Here is a 19,248-nt window from a genome sequence, read left to right as displayed (position 1 = left end):
CCGACTATAACACCACGTTCAAACTCACTTAAATCTTAATAGCCTGCCATTGTTGCAGCAGTAACCCATCTAACAACTACGCCAGACAGTTGTGTTATATAGGCGTTGCCGACCGCAGAGCCGTATTCTGCCTGTTTATATCTCTTTGCATTTGAATACGCATGCCTATTCCAGTTTCTTTGGCGCTTCAGTGCATGGTGAACAGACAGATTTCGTTAGTCGTAGTTATTTTAGCAATTTCAAAGACTTATTTAAAATATGTTCTTTGCATATCTCAATCTTTTAAAACTCAGATCTCTGACACTATCTAATAAACTTCTTCTTTGATCACATCGGGTTAAGCTTCACCTGAGAAGTAATTTTAAAATGTGTAAACGAAAGTGCGCATTGAGTGACGAGATATGCGACGTCAGAATGTAGAATGCAACGTATGCTGACGTCAAAAGGTTAGAAATGTTCTTCCTAGCTTGTTCGGCAAGTTTTCACTGGTGGTTTTTTTTTCTCTCTCCACCGTTTCTCGCAATTTTCCGCACTCGATTCACGAAATACAAAGCTAACATAAAACTTCCTCGTAACTGGGAAAGTGGTTTCATCTCACTAAAGAGCGAATGTAAATTGTGAATTAGACGATTTGCACCTCGTAGCTTCCCGACGATAATCTCTGGAGCTCGGCGCGTGTACTTCTCAACACAAAATAAACTCGGTAGTTTTGTCCGATATTTCGGGGGGACATGCAGCTACAGCTACAGCTCTCATTGCGGTCAAGATTATACCGCAATTCGTTACACTACCAGATCACCCCTAAACGTCAATGTTGTAGAGCTGGTGGATTCCTTGCAATAGGGACCTATTAAGCTAGGAGGAACAAAGGATTTGTAATTACGTGTTGCATGACGTGTGGTGTCACAGTAGCTCAGATTTACATTCTAATCTAATTGGTCTAGTGCCTACACGCGACATCCCAGTAAGGTGGGATACCGATGCACTGTTGACTAAAAATTCTTGGGCACATGAAATGCACTTCGGCCATCGTATGTAACTAGGAGTAATAGCGACGAAGTTATGACTGTTACTTCGGAAAAAAGTAGATTTTTGAACAGTAAAAATGCAAACTTCCACAACCGAGCACTCCGCCTAACCACACTCTGTTGGCGATTTTTTCGACGTCTCACGGTCGTAATTTGATATTTTTCGAGGTGATGATCAAAAATTGACGATTACTTTAATCTCTCACGCGTTAGGCCTTCCTCAGCTACTGAAACTACATTTGTGCCTTCCAAATGTTTGGTGATCTTCCGACTCATCTGTCGCCTTGCCGAATACGAGAGTCACTCCAAAAGAAATGCACACTATTTTTGTAAAAATACAGTTTCCATTCTGCATGTGTGAAAGTTTTACAGTGTGTAGATACATCCCTCCCGCTTGTTTTCTAAATTAGTTCAACCTCTTCCCGTGAGTGGCGCCTTCACAGCATGTCTTCCAGACGGCTGCTATACTTGACGTTCGTCAGAAGCAACGTGCTGTCATAGAATTCCTGTGCCGTGAAAACGTGACAGTCGGAAACATCCACAAAAGGTTGAAAAAGGTGTATGGAGATGCTGCTGTCGATCGCAGTATAGTTAGTCGGTGGACAAGCAGCTTACGTGATGAAAGCGGGCACGACAATATTGAGGATTGTCCTCGCAGCGGCAGGCCTCGTACTGCACACACGCCAGACAAGGTGCAGAGAGTTCACCAATTGGCGACTGCTGACAGACGCATCACAGTGAACGAATTGTCACGCTACTCTGGGATAGGGGAAGGAAATGTTTGCAGAATACTGAAAGTGTTGTGTTAAAAAAGGTTTGTGCCAGGTGGGTTCCCAGGATGTTGACAGTGGGTCACAAAGATCAAGGAAAACAGTATGCAGCGAACTTTTGAAACAGAACGAGAATGGTGGAGATGAATTTCTTGGAAGAATTGTGACAGGTGATGAAACATGGCTCCATCATTTTTCACCAGAGACGAAAAGGCAATCAGTGGAGTGGCATCATGCAAATTCACCCAAGAAAAAAGAAAAATTCAAAACCACATCATATACTGGAAAAGTTATGGCTACGGTGTCTTCCGATTCGGAAGGATTCTTGCTTGTGGACATCTTGCCACGTGGAACCACCATACATTCTGATGCATGTGTGACGACGCTGAAGAAAGTTCAAGCTCGACTGAGTAGTGTTCGACCACATCGGCAAAAGCAGGATGTTTTGCTGTTGCACGGCAAGACAATGCACGGCCACATGTCAGTCAAAAAAATCATGGAAGCGACCACGAAACTCGGATGGACAACACTGAAACACCCGCCTTACAGTCCTGACATGGCTCCATGCGACTATCATCTCTTTAGGAAACTGAAAGACTCTTCGTGGAACAAGGTTTGAAGACGATGACTCCCTTGTACACGCTGCCAAACAGTGGCTCTAACAGGTTGGTCCAGAATTTTACCATGCGGGTATTGAGGCGCTGGTTCCAAGATGGCGTAAGGCATTTGAGAGGGATCGAAATTATGTGGAGAAATGAAAATATTGTTCCTAAAGGATGTATCAACACACTGTAAAACTTTCGAACATGTAGAATAAAAGATGGATTATAAAAGATATTGTGCATTTCTTTTGGAGTGTCCCTCGTACATTGGCAACAGTGTAGTGGTAATGGCGACTAAGCTCCCCGCCGCCGTGACGCGCGACTGACCTGCGCCTGCCCGTGGTGGATGTCGTCGAGCAGCGCGGGGTCCTGCTGCAGCTGGCGCGTGGTGAGGCGCTTGCGGCGGCGCTTGTGCATGGTGAGGAAGCGGCCCGTGTGCAGCGGCCGCGAGCGGCGCGTGTCCAGCGCCTCCAGCAGCAGCCAGTCCGCGTCCGACAGCCGGCGCGGGCCCGCCCCCGCGCCCGCGCCCACCCCCGCCGCCGACAGCCGGTGCCCGCTCTGCGCCGCGGCCGCCGCCGCTGGCGTCGCTGCAACACACACAGAAGCGTCGCCGTCTAAAGCTCTGGCCCGAAGGCGTCATTTGGTAAGGTCCATCCCATTCCCTTCTACATTTATTACCAACCAGAAATGATAATTCACAAATACAAACTCTTATCTTTTTAACATAACTACTACTTTTTACATTTAATGCCTAATCACAGGAAAATGCGGATATTAGTAATACTGTGGCGCCACGACCCAGTTTTGAGCATTGAGTTGCCTGGTGAAATTTTAGCAAAACGAAATCACAGGGAGAGAGGTGGCGTCATTACGGTGACCGCCCACAGTGAAGTAAGACGACATGTTCAGAGTGCAAGAGTTCTTATTCAGTACACAGACGATGCAAAATACACTCGCAACCGCTTGTGAAAAGCGAATTCCAGAACAGCTGTACGGTAGAGAAAAGCAGACCAAGTAAAGTCACTACTGCTTCATGGTGGCGAGCAAGCGCGCTAATCGTTTGGGATTACGGTCTAAAGCGCTGGCGAGAGGAAAGCGAGGCTGGTTCGCATACATATCGCTTGAAACAGATCATGGTCCCCCCCCCCCCCCCCCCTCGCTCTCTCTCAGCTGTGCACATCGACTGTGGGTGTATACGGATATGCGTACTGGATGAGGCCTGTGGCTTCTCTTTGTGCTTGTCTTCGGCTGGACGCCTCCCAGCAAAAGCTTCCTCTGATGCCGGCACAGAGGTACGTTGGTGGTCGGAGGAACGAGCTGTCTCACTGCTCGCGCACGCTAAGTGGCAGGGAAAAGACGCCTACCGCTGCCCAGATGGCGGCTTTGTTCCTTACGCAGCAGTCTTCGTTACAGCAACCATCTGCTGTGGCATCCATTCGACCATTCCCATCATGCGGCCGAACATGCTTCCGAGGATGAAGACCAGGCTGCCGATGTCGAAACTTCCCACAGTGTCGGCATAGCTTGAGTATAGCGCCGAGGTGCTGCACTCAGCGGCTTCAGCGTGGTCCCTATCGGTGCCTTCGCGGTGTCAACGTCCCGCCTGGTCTTCTTACGTGCTGTACGGGCTGAGTTTGCCTCCTGTCCCGCGTGTGACCCGCCCTGCACAACCATCTCGTGCAACCTGCTTGCTGCCGATGCAGAATACGCCTCCTGGCTCATGAGCGCCATCTTATTTGGAGATGTCTGTTGCCGGCGTCTATGGTGGTAGCTCTGCGGCGACGACATCGCACGCCCTACTCGCACTCTATGGTACGTCGGACCTCCTCACCTTGCCGACATTTCGCCCCTGACTGGGCGCGGACGGCGCAGCGTACGGCTGTGGTCTTCTGTCGCGCCCTGTACAGTATTACAAATTGACGAGCTAACGCTGCTTTCAGTTTCCCGCAGCCGCGATACCTGGCCACGTTTTCACCTCCACAGTGCTCACACGCTGGTTCCTTTTCTCTTTTCAGTGTGCGCTGCTGGGTTGGAAAGCCACCAGCACACTTCGCACGAATTCAAGCATTGAATCGTGGCGTGACAAGTGCCCGATGCACTGACACCGAAAGCACTGACGTGATCCTCGTCTCGAGTTGAAATTTTATACAGTGACCGCCGTCTTCAACAACATGGCGAGGCCGAACAACTTCCGACTGGCGGTGTTGTGTGGCGACGGTCAACATGAGTGGACCATCTTCTCCGGCGTCCTGCTGTTTCATTCGCTCTGCAGTGCAGATACCGAAACTGAGATCTTCCAATTCTTCTTTCAGGTAATCGGGCTGCATTGGAGTGGGAAGCCACGAGACACACAGCCTTGGCTTATCATCTTGTCAGGATGCGTTGTGCAAGTGTAAATCTGTAAGCGTGCGGCCGCTGTACTCGTCACGCTACGACAACTATTCCAGGTGCGTATGCTAAGGCGGACCAGATCTTTTTTGCTGATTTCGCAGTGAGGCTCACTGCGATATTTGTTGCAGGAAGCTGCGGTACTCGCCTTTGACTCTAGAACGATTGGTGGTGGTCTCAGCTCCGGCAGGTTCTTGGCTGAGAGAGTTGGGATCAGATCTTTCTCTCTAGACGCTGTTGTTATGATAGCGCCGCCGTTGTGTTGCTCCTCCAGCATTGCGAAAGTGCTGCCTGAGTCGCTGAGTTGCGTCTCGACGCTACCTTCCAAGACTGGCCCGCCTTCTTGTCTAGCAACGAGTGTAAACGAGCCACGCTTGTCGACCAACGCTATCATCATGTGCCCGTTGTTGAAGTGCGGAACCGTGGCGGCAGGTTTGTTGTTCTTCCTCTGCAACCCGTCTTCAGGAGCGGCACCTGCCTGCCGTTTGCGGCGTCCGTGACGCCTTTTGTCTTCCTGGAACTCCTTGAGCTGCCTCTCTGCGTTGCCGCAGAGTCCTGCCTTCCGGCACTAAGGCATTTTTCTCTCTTCTGTGTCGCTGGTTGTCGCGCTCCGAGTCTTACAACGACCAATCCGAATATTCCTGTAATGTGAAGTAGCGGTGCAGCCCATGTGGCGTTTTGGGACTGGTTGCAGCTTGAGTTGTGGACACAGTGGCGCACACGTCCGTCTCTTCAGGCCAGTCAGTTTTCTTCTGTATCGTCGTCCTTGGGAACGGGATGAGGCCTTCGACTAAGCAGTCAAGCCGGACGGCGATCCGTCACACCCATCTCTCGATTAGGTACTCCTCTGAACTCTGGCCGTACCCACAACATCTGTGGCTGGCGGCCGAGAGGCAAGGCCAAGTGTGTTTGTGATGCCGAGCTACGCCACCGGCGCCAGCCTTCTAAGTTTGAGCAGTAGACTGTCCGCAGCACTTGGTGATGCACTTAGTCTCCAAAAGTTAAAAGCACCAGACTGAGCAGAAATATGGTCTGCAGGCAACCTGACGTCTTCACACCGCTGAGTCTCCTGCTGGGTTACTACAGTCTGAGGGCGCCCACCTCCGTGGTGGGATGTGGTAGCTGCCTGGTTGCCCTGTCGCTGCACTTCGGTCCTTGTGGACAACCCTGTCGCTGATCACCGTTGACGAGGGACACACTCATTCGACTTCAGTCATGTTGGGGGGCGAAGGGTTGAGTACCGTCCTTCCCTATGCTGCCATCCGTGGCTCGAGGCGGGCCGACAGCCTGGACGTGCCTTTCATTCATCGGCCGCGGCGCGCAGTCCCTGTCAGCTACTGTCGTCCTGCTGACATCAGCGCCGCTGCCCGAGGCGGTCCTGCTTGAAGACGGTTCGCTGAGCTTCTGCTGCGCCATACTGCGTCATCCAAGAGCGAACGGCCTCCACTCCACCGGTGACGACATCTCTGTACTACACATGGGTAAACGCCTAATTCGTTCAGCGATGTCCACCGCGTTCGATTCCAGTCACCACCACCAATCTCGACCCACGTCCAGAGGAAGGAAAGGTTGCTTCATCCTGAACTTTACTATTTTTTCCTCCCCCACTACTGGGGTCACCTCCAGCAACTAACAGTATATTACAATTTGGTACAAAAATGCGAAACAAGAGCTATAAAAGAAATTACTTTTCTGTTCCTAGAGATTAGCAAAATTACAAACGTAATGTAAAGAACAGTATTACTGAGTTACATTTTTTTTTTTCATTTAACGATGAAACATTTCGTATTTTTGTGTCATGAGTAATTAAAAATAAAAACAACGGGTGGAAAAGTTTGTTGTTCAGCGAACTGTGCGGCGCCAGTCAGCCACGACAATAACTGCCCTGTGAGCACAAGAATGTAACCACCAGCGTCGTCTTGCGATATGGCCACTGCATAAGCAGGGGTGGCTGTAGTGTGCTGGCGCCGGGGAACATGTTGACGAGTATTTTGTAAACAATATGAATATGATTCAATATTTTAAATTAAGATTCAATTTGGTAACAAATTTATAATTCCAATAAAAAAAGAGAGGTACGTCTACCGAGAATCGAACCAGCAACGTTGCAATTTCAAAACTAGTACGCATCACGCGGATCTATGGACAACTCTATAAAAACGCGGATCTATGGACAACTCTATAAAAATGCTTTATTTTTTTGTACTTAACAGGTCTCAGAAATCTACAAAGGGGATTTCTTAGATTTTTTTTTTTTAAGTGCTGATATTCGGCCACTGGCCTTCAAGTCCTAGAAGTATAAAGGGAATTTCGATATAGCATTCTAAAACTATTTCATTAGAAATGCGACAGCAGCGTGCCTCTGAATTAATTAGATTTTATTCTTAAATCTAATCTGTAGACGATTCTGAACATCCGAACAGTACTCGAGAATAAGAAGCAAGAGGTATTGTACGCAGTATCCTTTGCAGCTGCATCAAACTTTACCAGAAACTTTCCAACACATTCACGTTTCCATTTTTCTTTCTGATCGCACGCATTCAGGTAACTGACTTATACGTCAGAAAACTGTGTCAGACGGTTGTCTCTTATTGGGGAGGGGTTCTGGTTGAGACCGATGAAAAAAGTTTCTTTTCTTAGATAATTTGCATCCCTGAAGTATAAAGATTCTTGAAAAAGGATTTTTCGATTCTCAAAGTATTTTAAAAGTTACAGCTTGTTGAATGGAACCGTGAGCCGAATGAAATTTAGGCATTTGTCGGCGCTCGATGAATCAGTTAGAGAAAAGATTCGATCAGTAACGAATTTCTATTCAATGAAGATTTGCTTGAAAGATGCACCGGTGCCATTACACAAGATGACAAGAGCTTTAACAGGTGCATTTAGAAAATGGCACCAAAACATATTCACTGTGAAAAACAACTATTGAAATTACAGCACATATTCTTGTAGATACATTAAGCGAAGGTTAGTCACCTATTCTCAAGACCTTGAACGTGTTAGGAACCGTCGTAGTGACTAATAGCAAAAACTTCGCAGAGTTACCTGACAGGAAAAGCATGGCCACCGCGCTGCAAAAATATCTCAGTTTGTTAAAAGACCCCGGAGTGAAAAAATTACTGCGACAAATTCTGAACCAGAGTATGTCAGGGGAGTAAAGTCGTGGAATAGCATTTAACCGAAAGGTTTGGTTCAATGTTTTGCTTGCTACTCCAAACTTTAAACGCATCTTACTCGGAACAACGTGTTCCACCAAGCGGAGCGCTTCTGACACAGCACATTGACCGAGTTATCAGATTTTTTAAAATGAAAGATAATTAAATTTAGGGGATCTTAGCGAGTGCTTTTTGGTATTCCAATTTTAAATATTCTTGTAAGGATTTTAATTCACAAAAAAACATGTCAAAAATATCTTGCGAGATATTTTTTCAAAACCTCATTTTGATAGATACCAAATACATACTAATTTAAGAAGTTTCTATTTTTATGGGTTTCCACGGGTCTGTACAACGCTTGCTGACTGGACGCACCGCGAGAAGCGCACCTTCACACAGGCAGAAGCCGCCTTTTTTTATCTGTTGTCGGATGAATGAAATTTCATACACGAACGTATGTATAATAAAATGGTAAAATTTCCATTTTAATAAAAAAATTGTATTCAAAAAATTCTAAACTTCACCCATTTTTGTGCCTCTCGACCAGAACGCCCACCCTCGGCCCCACCTTTAAGTGAAAGCACTCAAACCCAAAGAGTGAGTAAAAAACATTTATATAGCTGAAGGCTTGGAATCTTACCCTGTTCCTAATAACGTTGCCCCTGGAACAATATTCGTTTTTTTACTACCACAAGACACACAATAAGCTGCAGTACGTTGTTCTGTGACTGTGTAGACTTTCCCGGCGTATTAACAAATGAAATTCTTGTCGGGTCTTCAACCGGACCAAACTGTCATCTGCACATAATATTTCTTCGGACCGCCTGGCCACCATATCAAGTGTGAAAAGCTAAGCTGCTCTCGTTGGTATATACAATTCACGACAATCTGCCGCGATTTGAAGTACGAGTACAAGGTATCATTAGCTCTAACTGAATTTGAAGCAATGACAATGTTCAATACTTGATTAGGATACTTGGAAACTTTTAGCCTGCAAACAGAAAAGGGCTTTACGCTTCACTGTACACTTATTTTTTTATATAAATGAACGATCACTTTTTAATTTAAATTTGTTGAAACTTTTTTTCTTCCTCTTTCCGCAGGTTTGCACCCATCACCGGTAATTCTCTTTCCATAAATGCTGAGGTGTCTCGAAAACAAAGCAAATACTGTAAGATGTAATTTTCTTAATTGTTTGTTGACTTAATCGTTTAACCACTTGCTTTGTAAGTATTTTTTTGGTTAGAATTATTTGTCTAGCTTCACAATATGACTCATTCTTGTATATACTGTATATCGCACAGAATTTAACTTAGGGGACACTTTCTGTTCGGTCAGATTTCTCCCGTTCATATGTGTATTCACGTAAGAGTTAAGGCTTCTTTGTTTACCAGTACATCAAGCACTACCGAATTCCAAACTTTTTACAACACTTGAAACACAAAAATCTCAACGACGCAATCTAAGGTTATCTCCAAAGGTAGTCTTGAAATGTTCCTGCATATTTGTACTACTACAGACACGTTTTCCGTGTGGTATTTATGCAGCTGGGGCGTAAATACTTAACCAGTCCTGAAATGGCATAGAAGAGCGCGAGGGAAACCTATTAATAGCCACAGTCAGGTTGACCGGCCGAACCAATTCGAAATGACGAACAATCAAAAGAAGTATGGCGCACAGTGAACAGACGCGCTACTCCGCTGCCTCGCCAGTGAGTTCACAGTTTTAAATTTAGACCTCAAAATTATTTAGTTGAATTACATCATCACATATTCTTCTTCTAATAAACTGTTTGTGTGCTCGCTCAATGTTACTATGAGCACAAATATATTTCAGTTAACTAGCTGAATTTATAGAACACAAAATGCGTAGGTGTGTATTGATTTTTGTTAAAGGGGCGAAATATTAGTTAAGCACATTTCAGTTACAAGAGAGGTCTTAATAATTTCAACCAAACCAGAGCTGCCAGATAGTAGAACTGTAGATTATTTATTTAAATGCGTAATTTTGATGAGCGTTTAAAATCATCATCTTGGGTACTGTCTTCGATTTCAGCCGCTTCCTCCTCTGTGCGTGATTGTCCTGTCCCGAAGGGGTCGAAGTAGTCGGAAAACATAAATACTTTCAGGCAGTGTTAGTGAAAGATAGCATGAACTTGTAGAACTGCTTCCAAAAAGCTAGTGATCAGGTCTCCCCTCTACGTCTAGTAGCTTTTTACACAAGTAGAGCTGCATGTCCACTTGTGCATTAATAAATCTCCATGACACTGACTCAAATTTGTTTTTCGTGCCATGCGAAAGGTCCACATCACCACCACCACCATCTTTATCTTTTTGTGTTTCGGCTTCCTGAATCTGAGTCACCATACCATCAACCAAGATGACACTTTTTGGAGTTTGAGTGATTTCCATTGCGAGCTCCCTCACACTGTTTTCAGCATTTTCAACATCTTCAAAATTTTTGAATATTTGAACGAATGATCCAAATTACTCGCTTTGGCACATATGCCCTTATCATAAAGAGTAATCCTTTTTGACAGGGTCTGTCTTCGTAGTTGGGTTGCGTCTGTCACTGCTCTTTGGCATCCTGAGACCAATGGGACTACAATGGAGGATATTGTGAATTGCTCCCCAGACACTCTTAAGTTAACTCGAACTTTCAGTACAGGAAGGCAGTCTCGCAAAACGTTCCACTTTTCTGCAGCCTGAACCTCACAGTTGACATATGTCATTTTGGGGGTGTCTCTGACCAAGTCAGGCGCTGCATCCATTAGCACGTGGAGTTTCACCTGGGGGAGAGGTCTCCTGATTCAGCTTTTACTGTTACTTGTTCGGCTGAACTTAGCAGTCTACCAGTTTTACAGCGCTGCTTTTGAAAAACCTGACGATTTTGTGACATTTCTGAGTTAAGTAGTTCCGTGCTGCTGATTCAGGATGGTTGAACACGTCTGATACCACTAAAGTAACTGTGTGAGCAGCGCAACCCAAATGAACAACATTCATTTTCCTTGCTACATCCACATTAACACGTTCATTGTCAGTGACGAGAGAAAACAATCACTTCCTCCCTATTCAGAAACAATATTGTTTGAACACTGCTCGCAATGTTTCCGGAAGCATGTCAACCAATAATGTGTATCATGTCCAGAACAACAGGCTGCTGTTTGTACTGCTCAATGAACTGCACTGTCGCTGCCAAAACTTTGTGCATTTATGTCGGTTCACATGTCCGCAATCTGCGTAACATGTTTGGTTTCAGCCAGTGTATTGCCAACAACTTCTCTGTTTTCCAGACAACGATTAACTGACGGTTTGTTTGACAGAGTCCTCCTAGAGTGTGTCTGAACTAGTCTGATAAATTTGTCGTTAGGTACTAAAACGAAATGGTAGTTAAGTCTCCCTCACAATATCAACGAGTAGTCGATCTCTTTCGTTTTACCATTGGATAATTCATTTACCTTCATGGTATCAAAAATCGTGGAATGACTAGGTATCATTCTCGACAATTGTGGCTTGCAGTACTTGGACTTAAAAGCCGCCACCACAGCTGTGGCAGAGACCGAATTGTAATGACACGCAACTCACTTTCGATATGGGAAAGCAGAATGAATTATTGTCTGATAATTAATTAGCTATTTCATTGTATCTCTAAATCCTTCCGACTGATTGCCGGATGCTTCCTTTAAAAGACTTCTCATCCTTCACACCGTTTTCTGTAAGTCGGCGAACAAGGAATAGTAGGATTTACGACGACGACGACGACGACGTCATTACAGACAGAGGACAAGATCGGATTCTTACTAGGATAAGGAAGAAAATCGGCCGTGCCCTTTCAAAGTAATCACGCAGCATTTGCCTAGTGAGATTTAGGCAAATCACGAGAAACCTAAATCAGAATTGTCGGACGTGGAGTTGAACTGTCAACCTCCCGAAATCGAGTCCAGAGTGCTAACCACTGCGACATCCGATCGGTAAACTCAGAGGGAGCTCCGTATCTAATGGTCTTCATGAGAACGGATCGCTTAACTATAAATTTCCTTCTTGTTTCCAGGACGCACCGCGTGATCTGGTGTTCGTGGTAAGTTCAAGAACTGTAGCGGAAACAAAAATTGTAATCAAAGCATAAGAATTCACTAATGATTAATAACATCATTCAGGTGATAGCACAGCCGGCCGGTTTGGCCGTGTGGTTCTAGGCGCTTCAGTCTGGAACCGCGTGACCGCTACGGCCGCAGGTTCGAATCCTGCCTCGGGCATGGATGTGTGTGATGTCCTTAGGTTAGTTAGGTTTAAGTAGTTCTAAGTTCTAGGGACTCATGACCACAGATGTTAAGTCCCATAGTGCTCAGAGCCATTTTTGAGGTGGTAGCACAGAAATAAATGTTCGTTACTGAAATCTCGATGCAGCCTCTGACAGTAAACTCGCACGCTCCCTTCAGAGAACAGAACTGAAATGTGCGGTAAAAGTGACGAAATCACGCGCATATGCACTGCTTGGCTAGAGGGCGGTGCGTGAGTCGTGCTTGGGTAGCTCAGTTGGTGGAACACTTGCTCGCGAAAGGCAAAGTTCGAGTCTCGGTCCAGCACACAGTTTTAATCCACTAGAAAGTTTCAGAAAAACAAATATTTCCGTTACTTCTGTGAGGCGAAGTATTAAACGCTTGTGACCGGTAACAGTATGAATAACGTGCCACTGGATTTTGTTCGTGCTGGACGTACACGGGAGCGTGCCGTTGACCTCAGTGCGCTCTCAATGGCATAATTATATACTGAACGGACGAAAGTCAAGGTATACCTCCTAATACCGCGTCGGATCTCCTTTTACTCGGCGTAGTGCAGCACCTCGACGTCGGATTCACTCAACAAGTAGTTGCAAGTTTCCTGTAGAGATATTGAGCCATTCTGCCTCTACAGCCGCCCATACTTTCGAAAGAGTTGCCGGTGGAGGATTGTGTCCACGAACTGTCGTCTCGTTTATGTACCATACACGCTCAATGGGCGCGCAAATCACTCGCTGGAGTTGTCCAGAATGTTCTTCAAATCAATCGCTAACAATTGTGGCCCAGGAACATGGTGCACTATCAGCCATCGTTATTTGGGAACATGAATGACTGCAAATGGTCTCCAAGTAACGGAACATAACAATTTCCTGCCAATGATCGGTTCAGTTGGACCAGAGGACCCTGTCCATTCCACGTAAACCCAGTCCCCACCACCATACTCACCACCAGCTTGTCCACTGCCTTCTTGGTGGGTCCACGGCTTCGTGGGGTCTGCGCCACACTAACCCTACCTTTCGCTCTTACTAAATGAAATCAGGACTCGTCTAACCAGGTCACAGCTTTCCAGTCCTCTAGGGTCCAATCGACAGGGTCAGAAGGCAGGAGAGGCGCTGCAGGCGAAGTCGTGCTCTCACCAAGGGCACTCGCGTCGTAGTCTGCTGGCATAGCCCATTATCGCCAAATTTCGTCGCACTATTGTGGGTGACACGGCTCGCAGAAACGGACATTCCACTCTCCTGACAGCCTTCCTACTCTCCGGGTTTCGAATCGGCGGATTTCTGGCTTTTCTCCAAGATCACAAATTACCTCAAAGGTAATCTTTTTACCACCTTATAACGAATCAAAACCAACTCGACGACTGAACTTCGTAAGGTACCAAAACAGCGGCGCGCTGAAGGACCCTTTTTTGAAAGCGATTGAATAAATGTGTACGTTTGTGGTGGTAATAAATAGATACAACGAAATTCCGGGAACTTTTTGACTGCCCCTGGTACAACGGCTGTGACCCTGGCGGTTCCGGGTTCTACCCCGTATAGGAGCGAGGATTTTTGCTGGTCCCAGTCTCTCCAGGATGCCCACAGGTGCACTCACCCTCCAAGTAATTGAGTACCGTAGATGCGTCCCAAGAGTAAAAGGCGGCCGGGCCGTTGGGATCTCCACCCTCTCCCTCTTAGTGCAACGGTGAACGAAAAGTTGCATTCTGCCTGCGTCGGGCAACAATCCCGTTCACGGGGTTATGTGCAACAGACTCCACTTTTAAATGTCCTGTTATCCCTTTGGGTACGCCCGAAGTTACTTTGACATCCGAAGGTTTCTCTCCGTTCAGAATGAGACGCCTTGTGCTTCGAGCATCTTGGAAGAGGAGATGGTCAGGTGTGTGTGTATGTGGGAGCAGCGCGGCCAGGCGCCCCGGGAGCCGTCCCTGCCACGCCGCCGCTGCGTGGCCCGGCCCAGCCCGGGAGCGGCGCAGCTATCGACCGCCGGTCGCTCCGCTGCCCCCGGCTGGCGTCGCCAGGTACCGCCAGCAGCTGCGGGGGCGGCGGCGGCGGCGCCCCGGACACTCTCAGCCTCCCCTCTAATTACAGGGCGTCATGCTCGGCCGAACACTGCAGCTGCGAAAGAGGCACGCAGCTGTTGTGGCTCCGTCCGTGTATTCCGCGCCAACAGGTCGTACGTGCAAGTAACGAAACAGCCAGTCATTCAATAAGTTTGGAATTCCGAAACAACCTGATGCTCGTAACCAGTTCCAGGTAGGGGAATAACCCGAGATTTAGTACGGTTAGTACTGTAGGCGAGCTCACTGAATCGGGAGGAATCCGTGCGGCTCATCAACGACTATTGAATCCCTCCCGCAAGCCGTTCTGAGGAACATATAAATCATCTTTAATTTCTCTGTTGGGGACCTTGATGTAAAGCTGGATGAACATTTAGATTTGAGTGAAAATACTGCATCTGTGAGCCTGTTTGGCAATCAAAGAACATTTTTATATAAATCCTTTATTTCATATAATTAAGCGAAACTGTAATTTACATGCAACTTCATACCCGTGGTTTTTATCTGCGTAGTCATCGTTCAAAGTCAGGCAATTGTCGTACCGTTTCACTAGGCTTTTCTGTGCCTTCTGCGTACTCAGTTGCGCCAAGTTTCTGAACCACTGATTAAGGTTCCTCTAAGTTCATCATCACTTCCGTAGCGTTGTCCATTCAAAAAACCTTTCAGTCTGGGAAATAAGTGACAATCACTTGGGGGCTAAGTCCGGACTGTATGGCGGATGCTGAAACATTTCGCAATGGAGTCGCTGACGCAAGTCCTGTTTCACTCCCGCTGCATGCAGACGTGCATTATCTTCGAGGAGGATGACTCCACTGGGTAACAATCCGCGCCGTTTGTTTTTAATGGTGCGGCGAATTCGTTGAAGCGTCTGGCTGTACGTCGCTGCAGTCTACTAACTGTGAAACACCTCTCTTCTTTTTGTTACAATCGTTGCTTTGAGCCCGTCAGCTACCACTGAGGGCATGCCCGAGAGTTCGTCGTGAACATTCTTCCTTCCGCCATCAAACACGACACGCCACTTCGGAAGTCACGCTTCGTTCGTCGCATTACCGTAAACTTCAGTTATCCGCCCATAAATTTTCGGTGGGTCAGACTTCTTGCGCTTTCAAAAAGCGCGTAACAATGCGCACTCACACTTCGCATTATTGTCAAATTTGTCACACATTTTAAAGTCGCACAACTCAGCTGTAATCAACCGTATTGGATCGTAAAAAAATGGTCCAAAAGGCTCTTAGGACTATGGAACTTAACTCCTGAGGTCATCAGTCCCCTATAACTTAGAAATACTTAAACGTAACTAACCTAAGGACATCACACACATCCATGCCCGAGGCATGATTCGAACCTGCGACCGTAGTGGTCGCGCGGTTCCAGACCGTAGCGTCTAGAACCCCTCGGCCACCCCTATTGGATCGTAGCTGCCGTTAAACTGAAGCGGGTAAATTCTAAGGTCAGTGGTCAGTCGGCTGCGGTGGTGGTGGTGGTGGTGGTGGTGTGAGGGGTACGTGGTCACGTGTCACAACAAGACATTTTCTTTCCGAATGACCCTTGGACGTCGATTAATAATTTACAATAATACTGAATTATTCTTTTGATAAACATAATCTTCTATTATTGTGCAACAATAACGTCTCAGTAGCGAGAACTACAGATGTCCTACATTCCTTGAGAGATACGCAACCGACACAGTTCAGTTGATCACGTTACTGCTTTCCACAAAGAACTAATCCACTGACGTCAGTCCTAAGACATGATTACCATACGCACTATCTGCAATATCGGTAGCCTACTAGGACATATTGTGACAGGTGCTTGAAATTGTTTAGGAAAACTTTTGATATCTGATTTGGAATGGGCTACATGCGATTTCAGTTCCTCTCCTCCCGATGAGTCCAGCGACTGAGTTATTGTTCCGTCTCACTTGATACGGCGACAGGGTTTTTGACATTTACAGGTATTTATATACACAGTATGGAACATCAATGAAAGTCGCACGACTGAGAGCGTCAGCCAAACTAACGCCTTTGCTAATTAGCTTCTCCTCGTAGAGATCGAAGACTTCATAAAAGTAGTACAGATGCCATCAAAAATGTATCAATAGACGCGAAATCTAAGGCAAAGCTCCTAGTTTCATGCTTGAATTGTGGACTCGTCCGTGGCGATCAAGTGGTCAACGTATGCTTTACAGATCAAGGAGACACTGTGATGCTGCTGCATTCCTGACATTTACGAATAATTCTGCTCTGCGAAAGAACGGAACTCTTATCTTGGTGGTATATTTCGAAGTTAATCACATTCGGGTTGCAAAAGAATTTACTTAACATGGTGGCCAAAATGTCAATGGTTTAGGTATCTTACAGTACCAGCTTGCTTGAGTAGTTTACCATTCTGCGGTTAAACGTTTCATAAACTGCTAAACAATGGTTTGAAGCGCTTAAGAAAATTGGGAGACGACAGGAAAGTTTGACAAGGCATTTTAACGCTCCACGATAGATTTGAACACTGGAAGCAGAAAGGAAGATTATGGCCTAACGTCCAAAAGTGACGAAGACATTAGAGAAGACGCACACGCGTCTGTATGGAGAAGGGGAATTTCAAAGAAGTCATCCAAGCATTTGCCTAAATTTCTTTACAGAAAAAAAGGAAAAATTTAATCTAGTACAGTAAATGAAGGTATGAACTTCGGCCCAGTCCTTAACAACTGTAGCAGATAACTCGGTGTGGATATGAGCTGGATTCAATAGAAATAAAGCTCATTCTTATGTTCTGCGATACTGGCGTAGGACAAAAGTCGAATATTTAACAGATTTTTAGTTATGGTCTAAGCCTGAGCAGATCCCTCGATTTGTGGATGCTGAAGCTACTCTTACAGTACTCTGCAACAGCCTCTGTGCAGTATGTAAGAAATCGAGAGTGATACGCGATGTAACTACTGTTCTGAGTGTATAACATATGAATCAATATTTTCAATAAGAAACGCAAGAAACAGCGATAATTTTCTACAAATAATGACACGAAGCATGCAGAGATAGTATTTCCTGTTACAGCAGAAATGAACAATTCATGTGAAGATCTTGATGGTGTGATCACTGAGGCTTTCGATATTGCATTACTCAAGTGTGCAAGTGTTCTACTGTGTTTTGATGACTTCACTGAAACTCCACAATTGCACTCCGATGAAGAATAAAGGAAGAACGTGCGGTAACAAAGCGACTTCATTCTTCTCTTTGGCCTTTATCCCGTATCTTCACGTCGTCGACAAGTCAGTTCATGGATTTGGCAATGTTAATGGCAGAGGGCGGCCGAATGCTCTCCCTTCTGTGGGAACATCCTATTTAGATCATCTACACCAATATTTTAGCCTGGCGACACGCTTTGACTCAGCCCGCTCTTAAACTACATCTTAGGCAGCTATATGCTCTATTAGCCTCGTTCTCATTACACTATAAACAACAACAGATTTTCTTTCTTAGAGCAAAATTAAAATTTAATTGGTACTCGCAGACGTTTCAGTTGCCGTCTTTGCAAGATGCTGGGGTACTCAACAATATACGAGAAATATCACGCATGTACAGTATGTTTCTTGATTATTTAAGCGCTTCCGTTCATTAGCTCGGATTAATATTTCTTGTTTTAATAAATAAAAAGTACCTCATGTGCAAAGTATGCCCTTGCTGCTTTCGACCTCGTCGGAAAGCGTCGGAGACATACGGTAGCCGTAGCGTAAAGACATTTATACTGCGGGCTACTACCTTAAAATTTTTGCATTCGACTCAGAGTACCGTATTTCCAGAAGAATGCTTCGCATTAACTTCGAAAGATTTCATGTTCCGTTGGCACGCGAAAAATTAGGTTTCCAATAATCTACGTGACATGCAGACAGATTGCTTTCATCTAAAGGCAGAGTTCTGTGATTGTCACGCCCGATTTTCAGGCGCCGGGAGTGGAATGGGAACTATCTGCTTTAATTGCGTACCGCTCGCATGAAATCTCAATATTTATGAATCAAATCTGCATTCGACGAGCTGTCGTATCTCGATCAAACTCCCGCTCGTTTTCTTCTTTCCGTGCAAATGACGCTTACGACGCAAAAAATTTGACACATGCTGCGTTAACGAATGGCTTGGTAATCTAGTGGGTAGATGTGGTACCGAAGAAAAAGGATGACTTCAAATCTTCAGTCAGTCTTAGAACCGTTTCTAGCTTTTATCGCAGCTTTTACCTCGGGTAATGTTTTATTTATGTGAATAGAATGTAACATTACACTGTGGTTCGAAAGCTCTTTAACTTGTAGATTACCTTGTAATCGGCTGAGAAAGACACTTCAAAAATTGGAAAGAAAGCAATCGTACGCGTACCTCGCATAGGACTAAGCTTAGTAAAGCACAGCGGTGTTTCAAATAAACCCTCAGGTTGAGTAAAGACTCAATGTACATAATCAGGACGCTTTATAGGCACCCATAGCTCAGTGAATATGTGAAGAGCTACCAAAATTATTTCACGGCTGTATACAATGTTCTTCGCAGGGGACAGTGGCGTTGTTCTCAATTTCTGATGCAACAAATACATAGCACGAAATACTGTCACACTGTAAAAATAAGAAAAAGAAGAAGAACCTGTGGGCAACTCAAATGTAGTGTCCTGGAACACATTTTAAAAATGGATACAAATCGTGAAATGAGGATGTATTATAAAGTAAAGGCCAAGAAAGGCGTGTACGTAAAGCCCTGAACATGTAAGTAGGTAATAATCAGCTGGAGATCTAACATGGTGATGGTAGGAGTGCTACAGAAGACAAATTGAAGGGACAGGTAAAGATTAAGATAAGAAAAACTACTTGCTGAGGATTGGCAGTATCAACTCAAGCAAAAAAACGTACTAGGTAAATAATAATGACCAGAAATTCAGTTTAAGAATATAATTAAACAAAGAATAATAACAAACTTACAGACGTTTGCTTGTCAATCAAA

The 19,248-nt window shown here is 45.4% G+C and overlaps 1 protein-coding gene across 7 annotated transcripts in view; it reads right to left on the bottom strand.

Annotated features, from left to right (window-relative positions):
* Nucleotides 1-19,248, bottom strand: part of LOC126365762 (uncharacterized) — a 1,228,930-nt gene that overhangs the window by 274,268 nt on the left and 935,414 nt on the right. For all 7 annotated transcript variants that reach the window (XM_050008264.1, XM_050008265.1, XM_050008267.1 and 4 more), the window contains one exon: nucleotides 2,728-2,987. In XM_050008264.1, the coding sequence (XP_049864221.1) occupies nucleotides 2,728-2,987 (260 nt within the window). The remainder of the gene's footprint in view (nucleotides 1-2,727; nucleotides 2,988-19,248) is intronic.

The sequence above is a fragment of the Schistocerca gregaria genome, chromosome 4 (assembly GCF_023897955.1).
Source record: "Schistocerca gregaria isolate iqSchGreg1 chromosome 4, iqSchGreg1.2, whole genome shotgun sequence".
NCBI lineage: Eukaryota > Metazoa > Arthropoda > Insecta > Orthoptera > Acrididae > Schistocerca > Schistocerca gregaria.
This window is presented reverse-complemented; position numbering and strand designations above follow the sequence as displayed.